Genomic DNA, 22,627 nt, shown 5'->3' with positions numbered 1-22,627 from the left:
TGATAAGCTAATTCAGACAGGAGTTTCTGGAAGACTTAGAATGAAGTTTGAATGTGTTTTACCAAAATAAATGGAATGAGCAGTCCAATGGTGAACATAGGAATAAGACATGGGTCTTGAGCAAAGTGATAAGATAGTTGAAGCAAGACTAGGTGAAGATGTTACTTTATGTAATGCCTATTAACACACTTTTTGTGAAGCAAAAGGCTTTTATCATCTCAAAAATAGTCTTAAACTGAGCCAGTGTAATTCACTGTGTAAGTTAAAAAGCTCTGAGTGCTGTTGGTGTAAATTTATCTCTGTTTGGTTTCAAGGGCTGTGTGTTGGTCCCACCTATTCTGGTATAAATGGCTGCAAAGAAAGGATGTATTTATGTTTTGCTGAGTGGGTCATGGAACAGTCCTAGGGGGAAACATTGGAATAGATTCAGCTCAGACTGGAGATCTGCCAGTGGTGATGCACTGGGATGGAGGGTTTTGATCTAGTAACGAAGAGAGGCTGTACTGCAGCCGCCTCAGGTAGCCTTCAAGCCACTCTAGAAGGGGGTGTGTGAACACCTCGAGGGAGCTGGGAGCATGAGGGTAAGAACAGGAATCCATGGGGTGCTGGGGGAAGTATTCCTGCTGTAAACCAGGCTCCATGGGGAGGAGCCAGGGTTGTTTTCAAATTAAACATCATTAAAGAGGAAGGTGAGGGAAAAATTGATAGTAGTCATGAAAAATGTGGAGTTTCAAATCCAGACCTCTTGCAGCTCAGTAGATATTGAAACTCTCCAAAGCTGGATTTAGTTACATGAACAAGAATCAGACTGGGGTACAGGTTATGTGGTGCATATAGAAGAGCTCATGGAATATTAATGTTAGTGAGGATGTCTAAGCATTAGGATAAATTACTAGAGCTGCAAGGTGAGACTCCTTGTTTTATTCCTAAGGGAAAGCTTTCTGTGCAGCCAACTTCCCTACTTATACACTGCATACTGCTCAACTTGGCTCTTTTAAAAAAAATATTTGCACCTTGTGAAACGTTTCAGAAGCAGTTATCTTTGCTTTGTAGGGCTTTTTAGGGAGTAGAAGTAGCCCAAGTCCTTTGGATCCAGACTCTGGATATTTGGAATTACTATTGCTTCCAGAAGAGGAACTGGCATTTCACTTCAGAATAAATTCCTGTGACTAGTAGTCATAAAAATCACTCATTTTTTGAGTCTTCATGTGTAAGAATCTATAGCTATTTAATTTGTCACTTTAGATATTATTGTACAGAAATTATTCTGAATGCTTTTAAAATGATACTTAGTTCTGTCTTTGGGAAGTTCTGTGGAAAGTGATTGCTTCCTGTTATGTCTGACAAGTAGTGCTTTTTAGCACTAAAAAGAACAGATGGAAAAAAAGTTTGTTGTCCTGCCTTGTTTAAGCTATTCTCAATACATTAATTCCATTTGCAGTTTGGGGTTGACTCTCACTGGGAATTCCAGCGCATTCTACCTCTATGCATGCAGAGACTTTTTATTCCATGTTCTGTCAGTCAGCAGGGGTAACTCACCTCAGCAGTGCCTTCATCTGTATGTTCATCACAGGGCTTTTCCAGGGGAGAGCTTTTGGGTCTTCTGGCAATGGACTGGAATACAAGCATCTTCCAAGGTAGAATAAGATATAATAAGAATTGTGTTAATTCCGCAAATAGTGTGTTCATCCCCTTGCAAGGGGACTGGTAATAAACGTTCACATAATCATGACTCAATTAAAGCTCTGATTTATTTACATACTTCAGTGAAAGATGTCTTAAGCTTCATAGCACTCAAACTATTAACCTAGGCTCTTTCTCCATAGTGCCTGCCTATGGGGTTTGAGGAAGTGCTGAGTTTCATCTCCTCACCCCAGGTGTCGTAAGAACTTGAGAGGTTTTTTTGAGCTTGTAAATGGGATGGAGTGTGAAAAAGAGCATTTCTATTCTTTTTTAACTGTGATGTTGGTGCTCAGACTGTATTGAGGAGATCTAAATCATGCATGTCTGTGTTACAGTATGGGACTCCAGTGCATCACACCTGTCTCGGTCATTGTTGAAGGGAAGGCAAATCTGAGTCTCTTAGTTGCTAAGCCACTGTAGTTTCCTTTTGTTCAGCAGCTGCTTCCCTTGGAAGTTTTCTACTTTAAAATAATCCATGGCTTGCCCAGGTGTACATCGTGCCTCCAGCTGACCTCATTTCTGTTTCTTGGCATGTTTGTTCATGGAGACCAAGTATCTCTCTACATGGATTTGCTGTCCTTCCTCATTTGGATATGATTTCCTGGATATCGTTCCTGGCATCTGAGAAAAAAAAGCCTTAATCACTTAATTGCTCTTAGAAGGGCAGGGACAAATGGCAGAAGTTGTGTTTTATATAAACGTAAGTGGAAAATATCTGAAGAAGCCTTATAGAAGTTCAAAAAATATCCAAATACTGAATTTTAAAACCTTGGAAAATGCTCATGAAGATGTTGTGAGATCTATCCGTCAGCTTTATTTAATTTCCTGTTAGTTGTAATGAAGTTTGCTGCAGGACCACAGGCTGAAGAGTGTCAACAAGAGCATTAGCAATTTTTGGTGATTAGAATGCCTTTTCTGTATGTCTGTGCTTTTGTTTTCCCCTAAAGCACACAGAAGTGTGTTGAGGTGGTTCAAGCAGAGCCTTGTTCCAGTATTTCTGCTGGTTTGGAATCCAAAGGCTGGCTGATGAGGGATAAGGCTGCAGATCAGGGAACCAGGTTATGCAGAGACACCATGATCTTAGAACATGTGAACTATGAGCTAAGGTATGAAAGTGCCTTAATCATATTTTTAAGTTTCCAAAATCCAAATTATGATCTTCTCTTCTGTCCCCTGCACATAAATGCCATTTTTCTACCTTTTTATTCTGATGATATTAATGTAAAAGAGGAATGCATTACATCTTTGCTGAATTTGTGTAGGCTAAAGCCTGGGTACAACAAACCAGTCCAGGATGTTCCCATGGTCAACAGAAGCATGTGGATCTTTGCCTTTAATGCTTGACAGTACTTTATTAATTAACAGTTTTATCTTTAGTGACTATGTGGATTCTCCTCACTTGAAACTTTTTGTAATTTTGTAGTTTGTCATGGAACTGCTTAATTTTCAATGTTACTTGGTGTCAGTTCTGTCTTTTAAAGACAGAAATAGAAAATATTACAATATGCATGTCTAGCTCTGTGGAACACCTGATCTGAACCTCAGACTTATTTTAAAGATGTAGAAAAGGATATTATCAGTATTTCAAAAACTTATTGTATGTAAAATGGGAACTTAAATTTTGATCTTCACTAATTATAAAGTGTAGGTAAGGCTTTCTATTTTAAGCATGTTAGACTTTAGATTGTAGTCAGTGTTTAATTTTTGCTCTTTAAGAGAAGCAGAGCTGTAACATTTGTTCCACGTGTGGAGTGTTAATGGGAAAGAAAATAGCAATTACTTTCCTTGGAAGAGAAAAGCCTTCAGAATTTCATGTGCTTTTGAATTTTTAAAAAATCCTTTTTGGGCAAAAAAGTCTTCTTAGGACATAATACTGAGGGGCTGGAGTGTGTCCAGGGAAGGGAACAGAGCTGGGGAGGGGCTGAAGTGCCAGGAACAGCTTGGGGAGCTCAGCCTGGAGAAAAGGAGTCTCAGGTGGGACCTTCTGGCTCTGCACAACTCCCTGACAGGAGGGGACAGCTGGAGGGGGTCAGGCTCTGCTCCCAGGGAACAGGGACAGGAGGAGAGGGAATGGCCTCAGGCTGTGCTAGGTAGGTTCAGTTTGGATACTGGGAAGATTCCTCCTGGAAGTGCTTGCCTAGCCCTGGCACAGCTGTCCAGGGCAGTGGTGGAGTCCCCATCCCTGCAGGGATTTAGAAGCCATGTGGATGTGGCACTTGGGGACATGGGTCAGTGGTCGCCTTGGCAGTGCTGGATTAACAGTTGGACTTGATGATCTGAGAGGACATTTTCAACTTTAATGATTCTCTGACTGAACATTTCTGCATACAAGGAGCAGGTTACCTGCAAAGGAGGTTAATGCAAAGCTACCTGATTCCACAAGATTGAGGGAGTGCTATTTTTCCTTAGTGATGATTTTGCATACCAGTGATTATGTATTTTGCTTCTTGGTACTGTAGATATAATCCAAATTGATTTGGACCCAAACTGTACCATTGGCAAGATGTGCCTTAGGCTTGAAGTGATCCTGCTTAGCCCCAATACAGCTGCCTTTGTGCATGTAAAACTTTACTGGGCTTTCTTTGTGTATGTGATCATTTCTCAGTGTTCCAAACTCAGATTACTCTCAGCCCTCCCCATGCTTGTACTTGGTGCTGGAGTTCCTTTGCACTTGTGACCCAGAAAAAATCACTGCCAGAGATAACCATCCCCACAGTGGTAATCAGGGGTTAAGGTTCCCTTTCCCATCAGCCTCAAACTGCAAACTCATTTCCTTTAACTGAAATTTGGGATCTCTCTGTTATCCTGAAAGCCCCATCCTGGATGTCAGTACTGTGACAGCACCTTTTTAAGAAAAAGCAGTGGGGTATTTTTCTACACCAAGTAAAAGTTGTGTAGGAACACCCAGTGTGAAAAGGTTGTGAATGAAGTGTTACTCTACTCTTTTACTCAGTCTACATCTTTCTATTAAGGTTTTCAACCCCTTCACATAGCAGGATTCAGATTATTTTCTTTTAGACTTAAATTTTCTCTTCCATATGAATTTTCCTCTAAAAATACTTGTGTTTGCAGGTTGCTGTATTTACTCCAGCAAGAGACCTCAAGCACAGAGCTGAGAACAGAATGTGCAGTGGTCCTGGGCAGCCTTGCTATGGGGACAGAGAACAATGTCAAATCCCTCCTAGACTGCCATATTATCCCAGCCTTATTGCAAGGTACTCATCCCTTAGCGGATCTGTGTTAGTAAATGTTCCTAAAGTACTGAAATAAACAAAGATAATGAGACTGAATTTTTGGTTTGCCCATATATTTATAGGATTGCTATCGCCAGATTTGAAGTTTATTGAAGCTTGCCTGCGATGTCTCCGTACCATTTTCATCAGCCCTGTAACTCCAGAGGATCTGCTGTACACAGTAAGTTGTAAGCAGATTATTATGTCTTTTTAAAGGCTATAGAGAGGGTGGGAGTGAAAAAATATTGTTATCTGGAGTAGTAACAAGGCCTTGTTTGAGCAACAGCATTGGCACTCCTCACCTCCCTTCAGGGTATTCAGTGCCCCTAACATTTATGGCTGGTTTGATATGAACTGGTCACCTACATAGCCCACTGACAAAGAAAATACCTACACGTTCAGACTTGTGTGCAATCTTAAGGAGGAAAAACTGTCTCTAAATGGTATTCAAAGGTACTATTATCAGAGCTGTACTGGCAACAGTTACTTTCTGGAAGTTAAAGTTTGATCTAACACTGTTTTCCCTCTCCAGATGGGAGAGGGCTTGCTCAGTTTCTGCACTTCCAGTGGAAGAGCTTCACCTCTAAAATGTCTCTGCTCTTAGTTGGTATATGTATGATTTGCATTTCAGTGACAGGAGGATAGAAAATGTGCTTCTCCAGTTGCTGTAATCCTGAGTTCATCCTGGAGCATGTGCCAGCAGGGCTGTTGGTGCTGGCCCTGGTTAGGGGACTCGGCAAGGCCCTCTCTGAAGGTACTGCTGTCTCTGGGGTTTGCCCAAACCCAGGCACTACCTCTTAATGGGAAGGAGGGGCAAGGAGAGTTTAGCTGCTCCCTTTGTCCCAGTGTAAGGGATAAGGTGAGCCATGGAATGAAAGCTGTAGTGGACCAACAATCTCTTCCTGCTTGGAAAATGGGAGCATTGCCTCAGTGTGGGGGAGGTCACAGAGCAGCTCCAGCTTGAGGTTAGCTAGGTGCCACAATGAGAACCACTCTGGTCCCACTCATAGGGAGCTGTTGCTTGCTGAGGAGGTCTTGATGCTTAAAGAGAAGGGCACAGCTGGGCTCTCATGTCATACTTTCTCCAAAGTTTGGCTGTTAATAGTCAACAGATTTTCTTTATGATTTTTTGTTTAGTTGTTATGCACTGCTGCAACATCTGGTTTTGTTCTCTGTTCCTTTTTCCAATGAATTTTTACATTTTCATTCTAGACACAGGTATGCAAACTTGTTGTTTTTATGGACTCACCGTACAGCTATTTTGAATTTGATCTGCAAGTTAGTCCATCTCAGAAAGTCAGCTTGCATTTAGTGTGTGTAGACAATCAACCAGCTTTGTCCTCCACTGTTCACTGCCTTTTTTCCAGATGTTTTATGATTGTTCAGCATGGAAAACCTCAATGCATATTGTATGTGTGAACACCAAAGGCACCTCTCCAGAGTGATCCAAGGGCTTTTTGTCTTTCCCAGATTCCCCCAAATCAGCCTCTGAGAGTTGATAACTGCAGAGGCATCTGCTTCCTGGTCTCAGCATCCAGAGAGGGGTTTAAGATGACTGTATCCATTAACAGTCCATATCTTCTCCTGGGGATCAGTCCTCAATAAGGACTTTTAATTGCTCCCTATTTGGAGGAGAAATTTGATGTCTTGAGGGGAGAGGAAAGGGTAGAATATGGATGGAAATGGGAAAGAACCACCATTACTGTAGAAATAACCACTAACATGGCAACAATATGCCTGAGAGACTGGATGTGGTGTTTCATGCTTTGCTTTCTTGGCTGCACAGCAATGACATCAGCTGCTCCCCCAGTCCTTCAGGCAAATGGGATGTCCTGGAAATAACCATTACTACAGGAAATGATCATCTGATGAGGAGTCCTTGCTCCTTAGTTCACCTGTAAAACCCATTTTCCCATTTCCCATTCCAGTTAGACACCTCAAAGTTAAGTACTTTATGATTGTTTAAGATCCTATTTCTGAAAATCCTTTTTTTTCCCTTCTCTTATGAGGATACTCAAAGCCATGCTTTGAAAAGTACTGAATACAGATCCTTTGAAAATATGTTTTTCTTATCTCTTGGAAGGTACAGCCCCAGCCCACACTGCTGCAAGCTGTGTTTCACAAGGCAATAGTTGAGACATTGGCTTTGCAATTAAAGAAGTAATTATGGTCCTAATGAACACTTCATGGTAGACATTCCAACACTGAGAACAACAGGAAGAATTCAAAGTTCCCATTTAGCCACCCTGCTCCCTCTTTGTTTCTGGTCCCAGCAGCTCCGGGGAGGCTGTCACCATCTCTATGCAGCTGCAGCACTTGAAGGTCTGTTCAAGTTCTGCCCTTTTCAGGTCCTGTTTTGAAAGGTAGGAGACCAAATTTGTCAATGGCTTTTCATTCCTGCCCAGCAGTTCTGGAAAAAACTTCTGAAAAGTTGCATCTTGAGTTGTGTCTATTGAAACGTTACCAGAATCTTTTCATGGTTTGACTGCAGAGAGAGGATGCTCTCTCAAACCTTGGGCAGGACTGTTTCCAAGACAAGGTATTGGGAGCTAGCTTAACATTTCCAAACCTCCTCATTCTGGCCGTTTCAGAAGACCTCTCAGTTAAAATCCAGTGTATACAAGTGCTTTAAAGAAAGCTGTCTAAAACATTCCTTTCTGTTTGTAACAGGTGCACATCATCCACAGTAACCAGAATATTTCTCCCAGCAGAAGTGCTGGGTGTCAGAACTACACCTTTCCTCTTGAGCCTTTCCTTATGGACAGAAGCCTGAAGGATAAACTGCTGACAGTTTTGTGTAATTAATTCTGTTCAGTTCCAAGGATAAAATAACTCTTCAGAGGTGGAATCATTTGGGCAGTTTCCTATAGGAATTTAAAGTTTGTACTGAGAAAATGTGCAGATGCATCCCTCTATCATCTTTGTTGAGCTGGATGAACACTGAGCTCTCAGAAAGGGCAGGCTTTTAGGATCTGATGCTGAGCTGTGACACCAGGTTATATCCAGACCTGCTGTACCAGAGGAATCCTTGTTAATGGAGGCTCCCTGCACAGGCAGGGCGCAGGCTTTGGTGCTGAGACCCAGTTAGTGGCCATGCTGCACTTGGAAATGAGGAATGACATGGAGTCCAGGGGGAGATATCTGTTGAGGTGCAGATATATGTTCAGACTTCTTTAAATTCCAAGATTATTGTCCGTGTGAACCAGCCAGCTCACCATAGCTGGGTATGTTTTGGGTTGCTGAGTAGATGGATGCACTAAGATAAATCCAGTTTGACTGAGATCCTGTTACTTCATCTCCTGATATCTTACTGAAAATGAAAGAATGGATTCAGTGGCAGAAAATGTTTCCAGCCCATGAAAGCATTCTGCATGTTTCCTGACAGATGTTCTCAGTTGTGATTCCATTTTCCTTCCTCGGTGGGACCCAGATACAATTGCAGTGGGAACTTGCTGTCCTTGACTGCTGTGCTGGCCATGCAAGAGGAGGTGCATTCCCTGCTGGGAGTCCTTTCCTTTTACAGGAGTTTGGGGAGTGAAGGCACTGTAGCAGGATGAGACTCTGTCCTGTTGAAACAATGAGGAATCAGTTTCAGAAGCCTCAGTCTCTAGAAATTATGAGTGAAAGACATTCCTGCTTCCTGGGCAGGTTTGGAATGGAAAACCTGATGTCACCTGGTATTGGCCAGGCTTGGTAAAGGGGAGGAGGCACACCTGAGAGGATCAGGATATCTTACACTGGTTAATAACCAGGTGTTTAATGAGCAATGTACCCACGCTGCCAAGCATACACGTGCTCCACCACAGCTCAGTGATCCACAGATCCTAAGGGAGGAATCTGGGTCAGCCTCTCATGCCTTATTCCTTCTTTCCTTCTGGCTGTTTATTGTGGCTGAGCCAGGAGCAAGACTGAATGTTCTCCAGTGCACACTGCTTCCTAAATATGAGAGTTGTAAAAGAATCAATTCTAGCTTATAGAGCTTGAATTCAAATTATTTGGGTGGATAGTAGCATTTCAGTTCTCTGGCTTGGGAAAAAGAATAGCAACCCTCAATTAAAAACAAATGTTTTAAGAATAGGTCTTTATGCATTTTGTTTTGGTGTTGAAAGGGAATATGAAGAAATTAGGTATTAGGATCCAAGTAGATGAATTTAACTGTTAATTCTCTCTGAGTTCTGTTTGTATGGACAAGACAATATATGTGATATAGAAGTATTTGTCCTAAGCTGCCTGGAACTACTTTGTTAGCGGTCAACATTTTAAGGGGTTTGTGAATCTCATTGTTTTAACTGTAGTTTATGAGTGTAGACTCAATCTCACTAGGGTTGCTAGGAAGATCCTTTGTTACTTAGGTATCAATGCTGAATAAAAGCAGAATTATGTATCCTCACATTGATGCCTAATCACTATTCACATTTAGTTGTAAGTCAGTTATGTCCATACATCCCTTTGTTCTTTCTAGGTTCTTTTCTGATCAACATGCCAAAATTGTTTTACAGGTTGGATATTTTAGCAGAGTTGTAGAGCAGAATTAACAATTTTCTTACAGACACATTAAAAGAGCACTCTTGGAACTTCCCAAGAGTTTTTAACCTTTTCATACTCACAACACTTCAGATTTGATGGAACATGATGAGAAGGTGTATAAAATATATCTATGAAGAATTGCTTCTTAAAGGTATAGTCAAGAATATCTAATATTACACTTTTTTGTGAATTGGCAGAATTTCAGGGGACTGTCACTGTGTTAGTTGCAAGGATTAATTAACTCTTATATGTACAATGACATTGGTGGGGTGACAGTGGCACCACAAGTACCCTCCCACAATGTTTGGTGGCAGAACAGCCCTGTCTCATAAATGCTAAATGAAAATGGTTTTCACCATCCAGTATGAAAACCTTCCCATCCAGGAATTTACCTCTGGGTCATGGTGCCACACCGGTCAGTAAAATGTTCTCTTACACAAATCACGTGTGCCATTTCATTCCCATTTCTGTAGCTCTACTGTAGAGCTTCCCAACAGTTTGAGGCTCAATTTCTGTCCACTTAGATCTTTACCAAAAATCTATAAACTGCAGCTGGAATACTCCTGTGATCACTGCTGTTGGATTTTTAGGTGAAACTGGACCATTGCACAAGGATGTCACTGGCGAGGATGCGAAATAAGTGTTTGTTGGTTCCTTCCCTGGTGTTAGATACAGATGGAGAGATGTTGCACATTCATTTGTGTTGATTAAAAGAGTTTAACTGAATAATTATTTTATTCAAATATGTGCTGCTTTAATAGTTGTAGTTGAATCCTTTGAAATAATTCAGGTTTCATAATCGGGGATTTCCCTGCAGGAGATTTCAGGTCTTGCATCTTATAATTTGAAGCTCCTTTTTTAAAACATTCCTGCCTGTGAATCCTGGGGTGTCTTTCTTCTCTTCTCCCTTTCCTCCTGGCTTCTGGATGGTTGTGTCTCAGGGGAGCTTTGTAACTGAGCAGTCTCTTAGGAATGAATGCCATGTTGTGTTGAACACTGATGGGGCCTGATGCCTTCAGGTGCTGAAGATTTGCAGAAAAGGACAAGAATCTGTTTCAATGGGTCAAATGTATTAAAACACAGAGGAATCCTGGGTATTTTATCAATTGGTTTTGCTTTAACTCAGAAAGTTGGGAATAGACAGCCCAGAGACAGTGTAAAGTGTCTCTCACTGGAGGTATTCCAGTCTGACACAATCCTGTGCTCTGGCATGGCCCTGCTGAAGCAGGGAGGTGGGACCAGATGACTGCTGACATTCAATCCATTCTGGGATTGAATGTCCACTATTGCACTGCTAGGAAACCAGTCCCTTGCCGGCCTTTGGGTTCTGAAGTTTGGCTTTGGGCTGTGTGTAAAGGCAGATCAGATGGAGCTGCTGTTGGCCAAACCCTGAGAATATTGCTTAAAATACGTAGTCCCTTGATCTTCGTATGCACATAAGCATGAAATGACCATGGATATATGGCTGGTGTACCTGGGAGAAAGTCTTCATAAATAACTTTCTCTCTGTAGGATGCTGAGATGCCAAATGAGGCTGTTGCATGTTGATCCTTTCCAGTTGGTGAGAAACAAGCAGTAGAAACATGTTTGATTTATGCTCAGTGTGTTTTGGCTCTCTTGTCCTATTGTTTTCTGTAGAGAATGAGGGCTAGATTGTCAGCAGAAATGTTTTTTAAAATAAGTATGATAATTGTGTATATACATAAATAAAAATTATTAAAAAAATAAATACTGCAAAGCTTTGTATAATCTCAAATATTTGTGCAAATAGGGGAGACTGGTACATGTTTATTTTGACAATATTAAAAAGTCTGGTGGGAAATTTCCCAGGTAATTGGGAAATAAAACTTCTCATAACCAGTGTGTCTGTCTGCAGATAGTGTCACTGAACAGTCAGGCTGGTGCTGCTTTCAGTGCTGTCATGGGAGCTGAGGTGCAAGAAGGTTTTGCTCTAATTTCAGTTCATCTCTCTCTAAATCAGAGGGTTGTAATTCATCATTGTGCAGATAAAACAGAGTCTAACTTAGATTTTTTGGGCCAATATAGCACATGTGCTTTGGAAAGGAAGGCTCATTCAATCCTTCCCTTTGCACAGCTTCCTTTATCTCATGGAAGTAATTTAGTTTATCCCTTTCCAAACTAAAATACTCAATTGTTGTTTTTAATATCACCATAGTTCCTGCCACTAAAACATGCTGGTAAAAGTAACTGAAAGCTTTAGAACACTATAGTTTTGTAACTCACCACAGAGATAAATAACTGGATGTGTTTGCAGAAGAGAACTTGCCACAGAATCATGGAGAAGTTTGGGTTGCAAGGGACTTTAGAGATCATCTCATTTCAGCCCCCTGCCTTGGCTTAGAGAACCTTCCACTGGAGTATGAGGGTTTTCTTTCGCTGATTTATTTGGTGTTCTCTGTCACTAGTGTCACACACACTGACAGTGTCTACAGTGTGTGTTTGCCTGCAAGGCAAAGGACATGATAACTCCCCATGAACCAGTTCCAGGGGACTGTGCCCTGTCCAGGCTGGCACCGTGTTCCCTCCCTTCTCCCTTGGACTCAGAGCTGGGAGAAGAGCTAAGTCAGCCACACTGGTGGTAAGACAGCACTAAAGCAACTCCTGGACTAATCCTGTCAGTGGCCATGTTTGATTTTTATATGTTTTCCCCACCCATTCCTTTATTGGTTTTGTCCTAAATATTCTGGAGGCAAATTGCAGTTTTATTCTTGTTGTTCCTATTTATTCAAATTACACTGACCTTTTATTTCTTTTCCATGGGGATTTGGCTCAGAACTGTCATTTGTGCCTTCAGCTTTTAATGAAATGCTATTAATGGTCTTGCTCTGTATCCGTGAAAGTTTTGGTGGAAGGGAGAACTCTTGAGTGCAGAATCAGGAGTGCTCCTTTAAGTTACAAACTGCAAAGAAACTCTGCTGAAATCCAGTGTAAACACTCTCTTTTTTCTCACTTGTTTGCAGGATGCTACAGTTATCTCCCACCTCATGGCACTGCTCAGTAGGTCTCGATACACACAAGAGTACATATGTCAGATCTTCTCCCACTGCTGCAAAGTAAGAAGGACAATTCATGTTCTCTATGCAACTTGTGTTTCTGACCTGTAAGAACTGTGTGTGTGTGTGCTACTTTTCATGGCAGGAATTTTGGGCCAGTAATGACTGAACTGGTACCACTCTGCATTTGCTGCAGATTTGTTGGGGTCAGTATATGCTGCTCTGCAGTAGAAGAAAATGTGCAAATATGGAGGTTTTATAGGCTTCGGCTGCTAAACAAAGCTGACAGTCTGGGCAAGTATCAGTCTTCACTTTTAGCACTTTAAATCTTGTAACACTTCTGGTTTTCCTCTGAAAGTCTCAGGATAGTGTGAGCATCTCTTTGCAGAGGTTGTGCAGCTGCTTTCACTGTTTTAAACACAGAGACCGTTCTCTCAGAGGTGCTGTTGGTTGAGAGGAAAAGAAATGCTATTCTCAGCTGAGCTCTATCAATTACAGGTTCATCCAGATACATGTTCATTCCTGCTATGTAATGCAATTCTGTTGATATGAGAAAACTGATTTAAAACCAGCAGCAACTCCACCCCAAAGTTTTGTCTTCCCCTCCCCCTCTCCAGGTTTCTACACATTACTGTCTTTTATTGTTGCAGTTTTTTGGGAGTTACTGTACCAGTGAGTTATACAATAACTGTATCAACATAATTGGGGGGAGGGGGTAGGAAATGAGCTTTTTACAGCATCTTTCCCTTTTAGTAACAGTTTAAAACTAAAAAGTACACACTGTGTACTAACAAATGAGAAAGTTCCTAAGTTTATGAATTTGTAAGTATTTACCTTGAAAAATGTCTTTCTACCTTATCACTTAAAATGAGTCCTCTGGAACTGTGAATTCCTCCTTTGTTAATTATCTATGTTCTCCTGCCTTGACTGTTATTTATGTACACCCATCCTATTGCACTTCTTCTGCTAAGTGAAGCTGAGGACTGAAACTGTCCATTTAGTGGGATATAGAGATAGAACTCAGCTGCTAATATTTAGGGAAATGTTTACAAAAAACATGAAGATGAAATCCTACACTGGACCATGAAAGTTGACATATATACCTAATAGTGGAAAAAATTTGGTGTTTTAGGAAGAAAAATGCACAAGTGAGGCACCTCCTGTTTAAGTGGCCCTTGAAAGTCTCCTTAACAAGCTGAGGAGCTCAGACAGGTGAAAAATCAGGCCATGTTGGCCTACGAGAAAAATAACCCAGGACTAACTATAGGATGGTAGAAGAGTTGGTTTGCACAAGCAGGGGTTGGCTCTGGTTATGTAAACCCTGTTAGCTGGGACAAAGGAAAACGGTTATCATCATCTTATCCCAAAGGAGTTATTTCCTTGCAGCTCCAGCAGTTCCTGGTGGCTCGCATGTCTGAAATGCTATTTACAGCGCAAATGCCCAGTCACTTCACAAGTGAGGATGGTCTTCTGAGCTCACCATTCTGTTTTTGAGTGCCTCTCCCATCCCCCAAATCTCTTAGATTTTACAGTGAATGTCTGGAAAAAAATCAGGTTTTTGGAAAGAAGTTGTTGACTGTGTAAACAGGGAGAAATTAGGCTGCAAAAGAAAGACGGTGATGGGAATGAGTGTTAGGGAATGATCGTATTTGCTGAATAAACAGCTGCATAACAAAGAAAAATATTTGAGGTTGAGTAAACAAATCATCACGAATATTAAATTGATCAAGAATTCATTCTCTTGCCCAGGCAAATCCAGCTGTTCAGCAAAAATCTGAAATGTCCCCTTCTATTTTGTTTAGTTTTGGGGTTTCAGGTTTATAATGCCAATTATTGTATTTTCAGACAGAACAAAATACATCTAATACAGTGAAGAGAAATTTGGAGGGGATTTTCTCACTTCAATGAATAGGCAAAGTACATTCTTATAATATATATATATATATATATATATATATATATATACTGTAAATTTCAGTATTCACAGCATTTTAAATGAAGACTCCATCTCCCTCCAAAAGGCCTGAGTGAGAGAACCTTGCTTACTTTTTTCCCTGGAGCAATAAGTTACTAGAAATAAACCTTTGTATTTAGGTAAGGCTTAGCATATTTTCTAAGAGGCATCGCTGCTTTTATTTCTCTTTTTCCTCATCTCAATAGATGTATTAATTGAATTAATAGTGACTTAGCTCCTGCCTTCCTTGTTCTGCATTGTTCTCAGCTCACATCTGGTGTAGCCATTTCTTTCTCTGCCTTTCCAGCATCTTCTGTTGGCTTCTCAGGTTTCTGCCTTGCCTTCTCCCGTTTCCCTGGAAAAGCTCAGACCAGTTCTCTAGAGCTAGGAATCCATCATTTGGTTCCTAGCATATTGCTGCTGGTTTCTGCTTTTGCTGCTTTCTTTTGCTGCTTCTCCCTGCATGTTTAGAGTTAAAATTAATGGCAGGGGAGCATTGCCCCTGGAGAAGAGCCATCCTGAGCAAGGGAAAGTGTTGATTTACAGAGCAGCAAATGCAGTTCTTAATATACAGAGCCAGGATTCTGTCAACATAGAAGCAAATAAGTAAACTGAAATGAGGCTGATGTACCTGGGATGTGAAAATGCAAGTCAAAATTTACTTTTAAAAAGAGTCTCTCTATCTCAGTTCATTTGTTTTCAGAGTAAGTGGTGTGAGCAGGTAGAATTTACTGTTTGAGTGGTCAAACTAGAGAGGTAAGGTATATGTTTGGAAACACATGGTTGTATGAATAATTAAAAAAACAAAACTTTTGAAACTTAGACTTGAAAGTGGTGACATTTCTGCATAAGTAAAAATTTCATTGCCGTGTGAAAATTAAAATCACGTGTCTGAGAAGGGTCCAGGATAAACCTGTAATCAAGGCAGCTTCCTCCAGGCCTTCTTCTCTTGGGTGACCTTGGGCTGCTGCTGGATCCCTGCCCCAAGGGACAAAGGCACTTAGGTGCTTGCACATTATGCTACCCTCATGTTTCCTTGAAAATTGGTGTTTTATGATGGAAAATTGTGCAAGAAGTGATGTCCATTCCTCAAATACCTCAGTCATTCATATTTGGAGAACAAGATCACCGTCAGAGGAGTGGAACTCTGCCACTGTACCCAAGATAGAACAAAACCAGGCAGCCTTGCTGTTAAACTGGGACCTGAACTGCTTGGAAATGCTTATCATCATATTCTCAAGTTTTCACTTTCATATTTGCAGCTGTCCCTCTTTATGGATTAGTGCTTACCTGGTTGTGCTGATTGGTGTGTGCAAACACAGCATGTACAGACTAAATATTTTCAGTTGTGCAACTCGGATACACCCAGGTGTCACCTCTGTACAGGCATCTGTCCTGCTTGCACAGATTCTTCCACTTGCATCCCATGGAGGAATCACTAATACTTGGGAATTTACTAAATCTAGGGCAATATGATTTCTTTTACTTTAAACTCACTCATTTTTTTCACGTATTTCAATATCTGTTCTTCAGTTCCAACACTGGCATAGCTGCGGCTTTAACTCATTGCCTCAGCCACTTCTGTGTGCCAATGTAAGTGGTTTTCCTCCTTCAACCATGCTGTTTTAATTGCATTTTTTGGTAGAAAGCTCTTGGTGGCAGTAGCAGCTGAAGCATCTCTTAAAGCACCAGATAGGTTACATCTGAAAGTAATTTTATGCCTTTTTCTTAGAGAAAAGAGATCCTCTAAAAATGTTCTTTTGACTGCAAGAGGAATCTGATTTCAGCTGTATCAAAGATTTGAAGATAATGTGTCACTGATGCCTACCCAGGATGTAAGAGCTGGGCTTGAACAAGAGATTAAGGAGTGAAGGGACTTTCTTCACTTGAAGATTAGCCAAGGAAATGCATGGGGGGGATGATAAATGCTGTGGTGTCCTATAAGCTGAATTTAAATATGCATAGTCTATGCTTAATGCAGAGATGAGCTGAGCTATGAACCTACTTTTAAAGAGAGGTTTCCAAGTCACAGATCAGCTTTGGCAAGAGACTGCTGAGGGCTGCAGGTATTGAGATTTCATGGTGTTTTTTCAACCTTATCAAGCCTTGTCTTGCTACAGAAGTTCTGAGACCTTTCTCCTGCAAAATTTAGTATTTGTGTTTAATTCCAAAGGCTGTTTTGGCAAAAAGATGACATATCAGCCATTGCCAACTCAGATCTTGAAGTCAATAAATAGGTGATGGCTGGCTGGATTTATGGCCAAATATGCTTGAAACTAAAATAATAAATAATGAAAGATTAGAGAAAATGTCAATCTCCTCTCAAAGTACTGTTACTCTGTCTGGAACCAGTTTTAGAAGAAATCCCTTCCCTTATGCATTTAGAATTGTTGAAAATGCTTAATATTAACAGTGTGGAAGACATTAGTGACTGGTGATCTTTTATGTAATTTGTAGAGAAAATCAGGAGCTTTCAGTTGTTTCCAGTAGGAAGAGAAGAAACAGAAGTTCTCTATCCATGTTTCTTCATTTGTGAGAACTAATGTCATTGCCTATTGAAGAAGAGAATGGAAATGATTACCAGAAAAGGACAAATGCAATAAAAATATGAGTTGAAGTTGTTTATATAAAAAATAAAATAAAATTGTTATGCCAGCTGATTACAAAGTAAATGTTAGGAAATGTGTCTTAAATATTTAACAATGAATTGTAGATAGTGGAAATGTCTTACATGTTGTTTTAAAAAGCCTGTGTTGTTTCCTTTGAAGGGTCCAGATCACCAGACAATCTTATTTAACCATGGAGCTGTTCAGAACATCGCACATCTGTTGGTCTCCACCTCCTACAAAGTAAGACATTACAACTACTCTATGTTTAACACATGTTTATGAAAGGAGTTCAAATGGAGATTGTAAAAACGTCTGTGCCTGTGAACCAAAGCTATAAACAGGTATGATGTATATTTGTAGAATAACAGTTGTTTTTACTTGTCATATTCTGTCAAAACCGGAGCTATTGTACTGTGAAGTTAATGCAGCAGTAATGAAAACAGGGCTGCCTACATTGCTCCAAAGAGGAACAGGCACTTGGCAACCCAAATGGTCTCATTTGTTGAACAATAAATGAGATTAAGAAGTTAAGCTGAAGAGAAGCAAATGTGGTCTGTCCTAAAAAGGAAGTCATACCTTTAAAAATAGATGATTGTGGAATGTGTGGAGGCCACCAGCTGCCTGTGTGTTGTGCTCCCTGAATCCCTGAGTCTCAGCTGCCTTGTTATGTTTTGGAAGTCCATCCTGGACCATCTGAAAGTGCCATCTCAGAGGACAAGCATCACACTCTACCTGTAACTTGGCAGTCAGGACAGTCAGCTCCTCCTCAGTTCTTCCACTTGCGAAGACAAGAGTACAGTTTAAATATGTGAAGCTGGAGAAAGGCAAGTCAAAGACTAATATCTGACCTAATCTAGGTTCTGTGATCTGGGAAGGTGATAATGGTTGATCTTCCCTGTGTCAAAAAAGAAGTCACAAAGATTTCAGAAACTAAGCAGCCATGAAACATGGATTAAATCAAAACTTTGGACTGAAGAAGGAGGAGCCAAGATGAGGAAATTTGTCCATCCTTTTCATCCAGGTGGTACCTGAGGCTGTGTAATGGCAGTAAAACTTACGGTGTATATTTGTTTTAAGATTAGTTTGGAATCACTTCAGTTGGATGGCTCTCTTTAGACATTTTATTAAGCCCACCTTTAAAGGCTTCTGAAATAGAAATCTCAAGGGTACATATTTCTGATTCTCTAATGTACTTATGAGTCCTGAAAAGTAAAAGTGCTATTGTTACATGCTTCTGTTCTTCTGTTGTTTTTTACACATTTGTGAGGTATTACAAATAAGACCAGCATTTCCTGTTTAGTTCCCAAGTTTTAACCTTGCTGGTTTTCTTCAGAGTTTACAACATCCCCTACAGAAAGGTAGTTCCAACAGGGAGATGACAAAGGTCGGGGTGTGAGTTAGATGTTTCCATCTGCTTTTTATTCTCCATCTCCATATCTTGTTGATTATACGGCATTGTTTTCTACAAGCCTATCCAGCAGTGTAGCCCAGTTTTACTTTGAAGCCAGTGTTAATATTTCATATTATTATGTTTTTACACAGGTCCGAATGCAGGCATTGAAATGCTTCTCAGTTCTAGCCTTTGAAAACCCCCAGGTATCCATGACTCTGGTCAATGGTGAGTGCAATGTTGCTGCTGCTGATTTGACACTCACTTTTTGCCTGGCTGAATGAGAATGACTTGGAGCTCTCTCTCTTTGCAGTGTCTGTTGATGGAGAATTGTTACCACAGATTTTTGTGAAGATGTTACAAAGGGACAAGCCCATTGAAATGCAGCTCACGTCAGCCAAATGGTAATTGTCTTCAGGAACTGGGGAAGTAGCAGGGAGTTTAATCCTTACTGTTAACTGCTCCCTTCTTCCTCGTTCCAAAGTAATACGGGATGTAAAATCTTAGGAGTAATTAGAGATACTGTTTGCATTATCTAAATCCTTGAGCAAGTGGCTCTCACCCCATTTTGTAATGTAACTTTCACTCTTTGCTGTACATAAACAGGGAAAAATATCACTGGGCAGCAGTTTTGTGGGGAATGTGTGTTCAGCCACATGGGTTTTCACATGTATCTTGGATTTTATAAGTTTTGCTTTGAACAGGCAGAGCACAGTCCTGAAGTATTATCCTTGGTGGCTGTGCTGTGTTGGAGACTGTGTACCAAGATGATGGGAGAGCAGAATTAGTCCCTCTACTCAACTGTTTTAAATAAAATAGATTATTCTTCAGGCTTCATGTGCTCATACAGCAGAATTAATGTTGTTAATTAATTTTGTACTTCAGCTTTCCCTGCTGGTGTGGGCACATTTGTGTGTTCATATTCATAATGACTTCCTACCCAGTGACAAGATGTGACCCAGTTCCATAATAGCAGCACCCTGGTTATGCTCATGCCATAAGCTGGGATTGCCACCCTTTAGGACCATTTTTCTTTTCTTGTATTGATAGCAGTGAAATAAATCACTCCAGGGGGTTAAAGAGCTAAAATCACCCATTGCTATAAACTACTAAAATTAAGTTTAACTCAGGAGTTTGGTCGCTGATGAGTTGTTTGATTATTCTTTTAGTTTTTGATGGCTTTTGTTGACAAGGATCAGTGAGTTCTCTGAGTTCACCAAACAATTTCACAGCTACTTGTGTCAGTACAAGTCTCTTGATTCTGGATGAGGAACAGGTAGGGTAGGTAGGATCTGTGACTCTCTGCTCATGCTGCCAGATTGTGATGCCCTAACTCATTCATGAGAGCAGTTTCAGTGATGTGCATGTGTATGAGGGGGGTTCTTGGGTAATCCCACTCCATGTAGGAGGTATGTCATGGGACCTCCCAGCCTCCCTTCCAACCACAATTGGCCCAAGCAGTCTGGTTTTTCTGGTTTTGTTAGGCAATTCTTAGTGAAGAAGGCAAATTAAATTAATTGCACTGTAGCAGTTAGTTCTGATTGATTTATGTGTTTTTTGAGAGGTCAGAAGGTACATAGAGAATGACATACTTAAAAGTAATTTTTTTTTACTAATCTCGAGATTTAAAGCAGTTGACAAGTCATAAAGACAGACTGGAGTTAAGGATTGTTTTGAGATGGACATTCCCAGTTCTACTGGTGTTCTTTGCTGATTGAAGGAACCAGGTACACAACCCAGGTTTTGCTGTTGCTTTGCAGCACTTTGGCTCAGCTGGACCTTTGAAAGCATGAAAGTGAGTGATGTGGTAAAAAGCAGCAAAAGAAAATTGCAGGAAAATGGCAGACAAACCAGTGTCTTGAATTTCAGATTTGGTTTCTAATTAGTCCACAGGGCACTCATCCTTCTTAGGGCTCTCAGTTTTAGAGCAGTCCTGAAGTTTGCAAATCCCTGCTGGTTTTCCTTCTGTAGGTCCATCCCCTACCTAATTGCCTCCAAGACAGACTCTCTCTTCCTTTTTCCTAGTAAGAGTAGTAGGTGAAATTGGCACAGATCATCTTTTTTTCCTGCTTGTAAATTAGATTTTACTCCTACCTTGCTATCTTCAGTCAGTTAATCTACAGTTCCTCTGATTTATCATTAGACTCCTTGGAATACAGATCTAGAAGGGTTTTTTCCTTTTGAACCTTCTCTAAAATTTCTATTTGAATCCAGACTGGCATACAAGACTACTTTAAGAAGTTCCCTTTCTTTTCCCTCAACAATTGAAGTAGATTTGGTCTACCTCTTGATTGAAATGGAGCAAAGATCCTTCCCTTGAGCAGCAGTGTTGGGACAGAGGAAAGAGCAGGATGCCCCATGGGAGAGTGCTCTGCAGCTATAAGTGAAGCAGTAACCTTTCCTGATCAAATCACCAGAATTGTTTCCACCTAAGCCAAGCCTATGTTACCTGAAGTCGAAAATTTCTTTCATTACTGAAATAGAGCTACTTTGCTTAGCAAATAGGGTCTCACCAGACTAAATGGCAGCTGCAGGATGGGTGCTTTCCTCCTGATTGTGCAGGTGTGAAAATGAGTTTCCTGCTGTTAGCTGCAAGGCTTGGGCAATAAAAGTTTAGTATGTAAAAGTTGGTACAAGTTTAGGTCTCTGTGCATTCAAATCTTATCTCTTACTTTCTGAGAAGTAGTATATTAAGAGGGTTCTGATTGTGGAATTTTTAGCGGTGGCTGTATTTAGAATGAGGATCAGTGAAGGAACTCACTCTGGGCCCTTGGAAGGAGCTCAGGGATATGATGAAACACATGGTTATATGAGCATATTGCTGCTTCTTAGCTGAGCAGTTCTGATTGACCCTATGTTCAACTTCCCACCCAACTGAGGGTCCAACATGTTAGTTTTAAGTTACCTTTACTGTAATACAGTTATATTTTTTAATCTCCACTGTGACATGATAAAAGCCAGTTCCAATGGTTAGTTCAGAAGCTTAAACAAGGTATACTGGTACTCAGCAGTTCCCCTCCAGCTGCATTCCACTGCCTTGTAGCTGAGCAGGTAAAAACAAAACCACTTCAAAGTAGAACACCTTTTTTTTTTGTGGGTGAACTATTTTGCATTTCTGGTAGTTTGGAGCTCTTTACAAGAACATTAACAAAGAACTCAGAATTTGTCTGATGCTGTGTGCTGGTGAGACCTTGTGGTTGTCATGTCCACTGTGAGCTGTTGTCTAATAAGGAACAAATGCTGGCTTGGTGCAGTGTCAGAGCCTTGGCTGGGTTCATCATTAGTGAGGGTGTGCTGGTTTCTGCAGAGTGTAAAGCCCTGCTGTGGACAGGCAGCACAACAATTCCACCTCTCCTGGGCTGGGGCAGGGCCTGGGTGTTTGTGCCTGGGCTGTCAGGCTGTGTTCCTGTGCTGGTTCTCTCCTGATGGCTGCACACCCCAGGGACAGGTACTTGCAGGAAGATCTGAGTGTATTGCACCTTTACATTAGTGCAGGTTGTTCCTTTTGTGTTGGGGGGTCAGACAGGGTGGTGGTGTGACCCTTTGTGGCCAGTGCTGTGTGTATTGATCACTGCTCCTGCATTGCAAACCTGCCTGAAAGTGAACCTGTAGGAGTTTGTGTGCCCAAGCCTAGTAAGCTCTGATGTATTTAAATCAAACACAGGGGAGGATGTTTCATTAGGACAGGTGTTCTGCAGCAGCTGAAGTGCATCAAAGCTGTGGTAGGTGACTGTGTCTTGTTGTGTTGTTGCAGCCTTACTTCCATGTGCAGAGCTGGAGCAATACGGACGGACGATCCCTGCATCGTTCTGAAGGTGAGCTGTGTCCTGCTTCAACTACCTTGTAATTGCAGAATAATTCTTTTTGTGCTAGCCATGACAGCTGCTTAAACAGTTCTCTGTTCAAAAGGTTTTCTCATGTAGGTCTATCCTGATTTTATTTTTTCATATAAAAGGTAGCATAAAATCTGTTATACCAAAGATTGCAAAGCACCAAGTTCTTCTGACTTTAAATTAAAATATAGTTCCCTGATTTCCCTTTGTTTCCAAGTAATGATAGATAAAAAAACTACGTGCTGTCTGAGACAAAGGCCCACCCCTCCTGTCTTTCTGTGCAAGAAAATGTAATGCACAGTTCATTCCAGTGTGCATATTGGCATCTGTTCTGCACAGGCACCTGGTACTGCGCAGCTGAGGAAGCCAAGCTGCATCCTTCTC

At 40.9% G+C, this 22,627-nt stretch overlaps 1 protein-coding gene across 5 annotated transcripts in view; it reads left to right on the top strand.

Moving 5' to 3' along the window:
• ARMC8 (armadillo repeat containing 8) overlaps positions 1–22,627 on the top strand; it is a 61,992-nt gene that overhangs the window by 20,798 nt on the left and 18,567 nt on the right. For 2 of the 5 annotated variants that reach the window (XM_058843818.1, XM_058843816.1), the window contains 8 exons: positions 4,756–4,898; positions 5,000–5,097; positions 12,425–12,517; positions 15,945–16,004; positions 17,180–17,260; positions 18,563–18,638; positions 18,724–18,814; positions 22,165–22,225. In XM_058843818.1, coding sequence (XP_058699801.1) covers positions 4,756–4,898; positions 5,000–5,097; positions 12,425–12,517; positions 15,945–16,004; positions 17,180–17,260; positions 18,563–18,638; positions 18,724–18,814; positions 22,165–22,225 — 703 coding nt within the window. Of the gene's footprint in view, positions 1–4,755; positions 4,899–4,999; positions 5,105–12,424; positions 12,518–15,944; positions 16,005–17,179; positions 17,261–18,562; positions 18,639–18,723; positions 18,815–22,164; positions 22,226–22,627 lie in introns of those variants that run through there. The other 3 variants (XM_058843817.1, XM_058843821.1, XM_058843820.1) reach the window with 3 other exon arrangements.

The sequence above is a fragment of the Poecile atricapillus genome, chromosome 8 (genome assembly GCF_030490865.1).
Source record: "Poecile atricapillus isolate bPoeAtr1 chromosome 8, bPoeAtr1.hap1, whole genome shotgun sequence".
Classification (NCBI taxonomy): domain Eukaryota; kingdom Metazoa; phylum Chordata; class Aves; order Passeriformes; family Paridae; genus Poecile; species Poecile atricapillus.
Note: the sequence above shows the minus strand (reverse complement) of the source record. Positions and strands in the feature narration are given on the sequence as shown.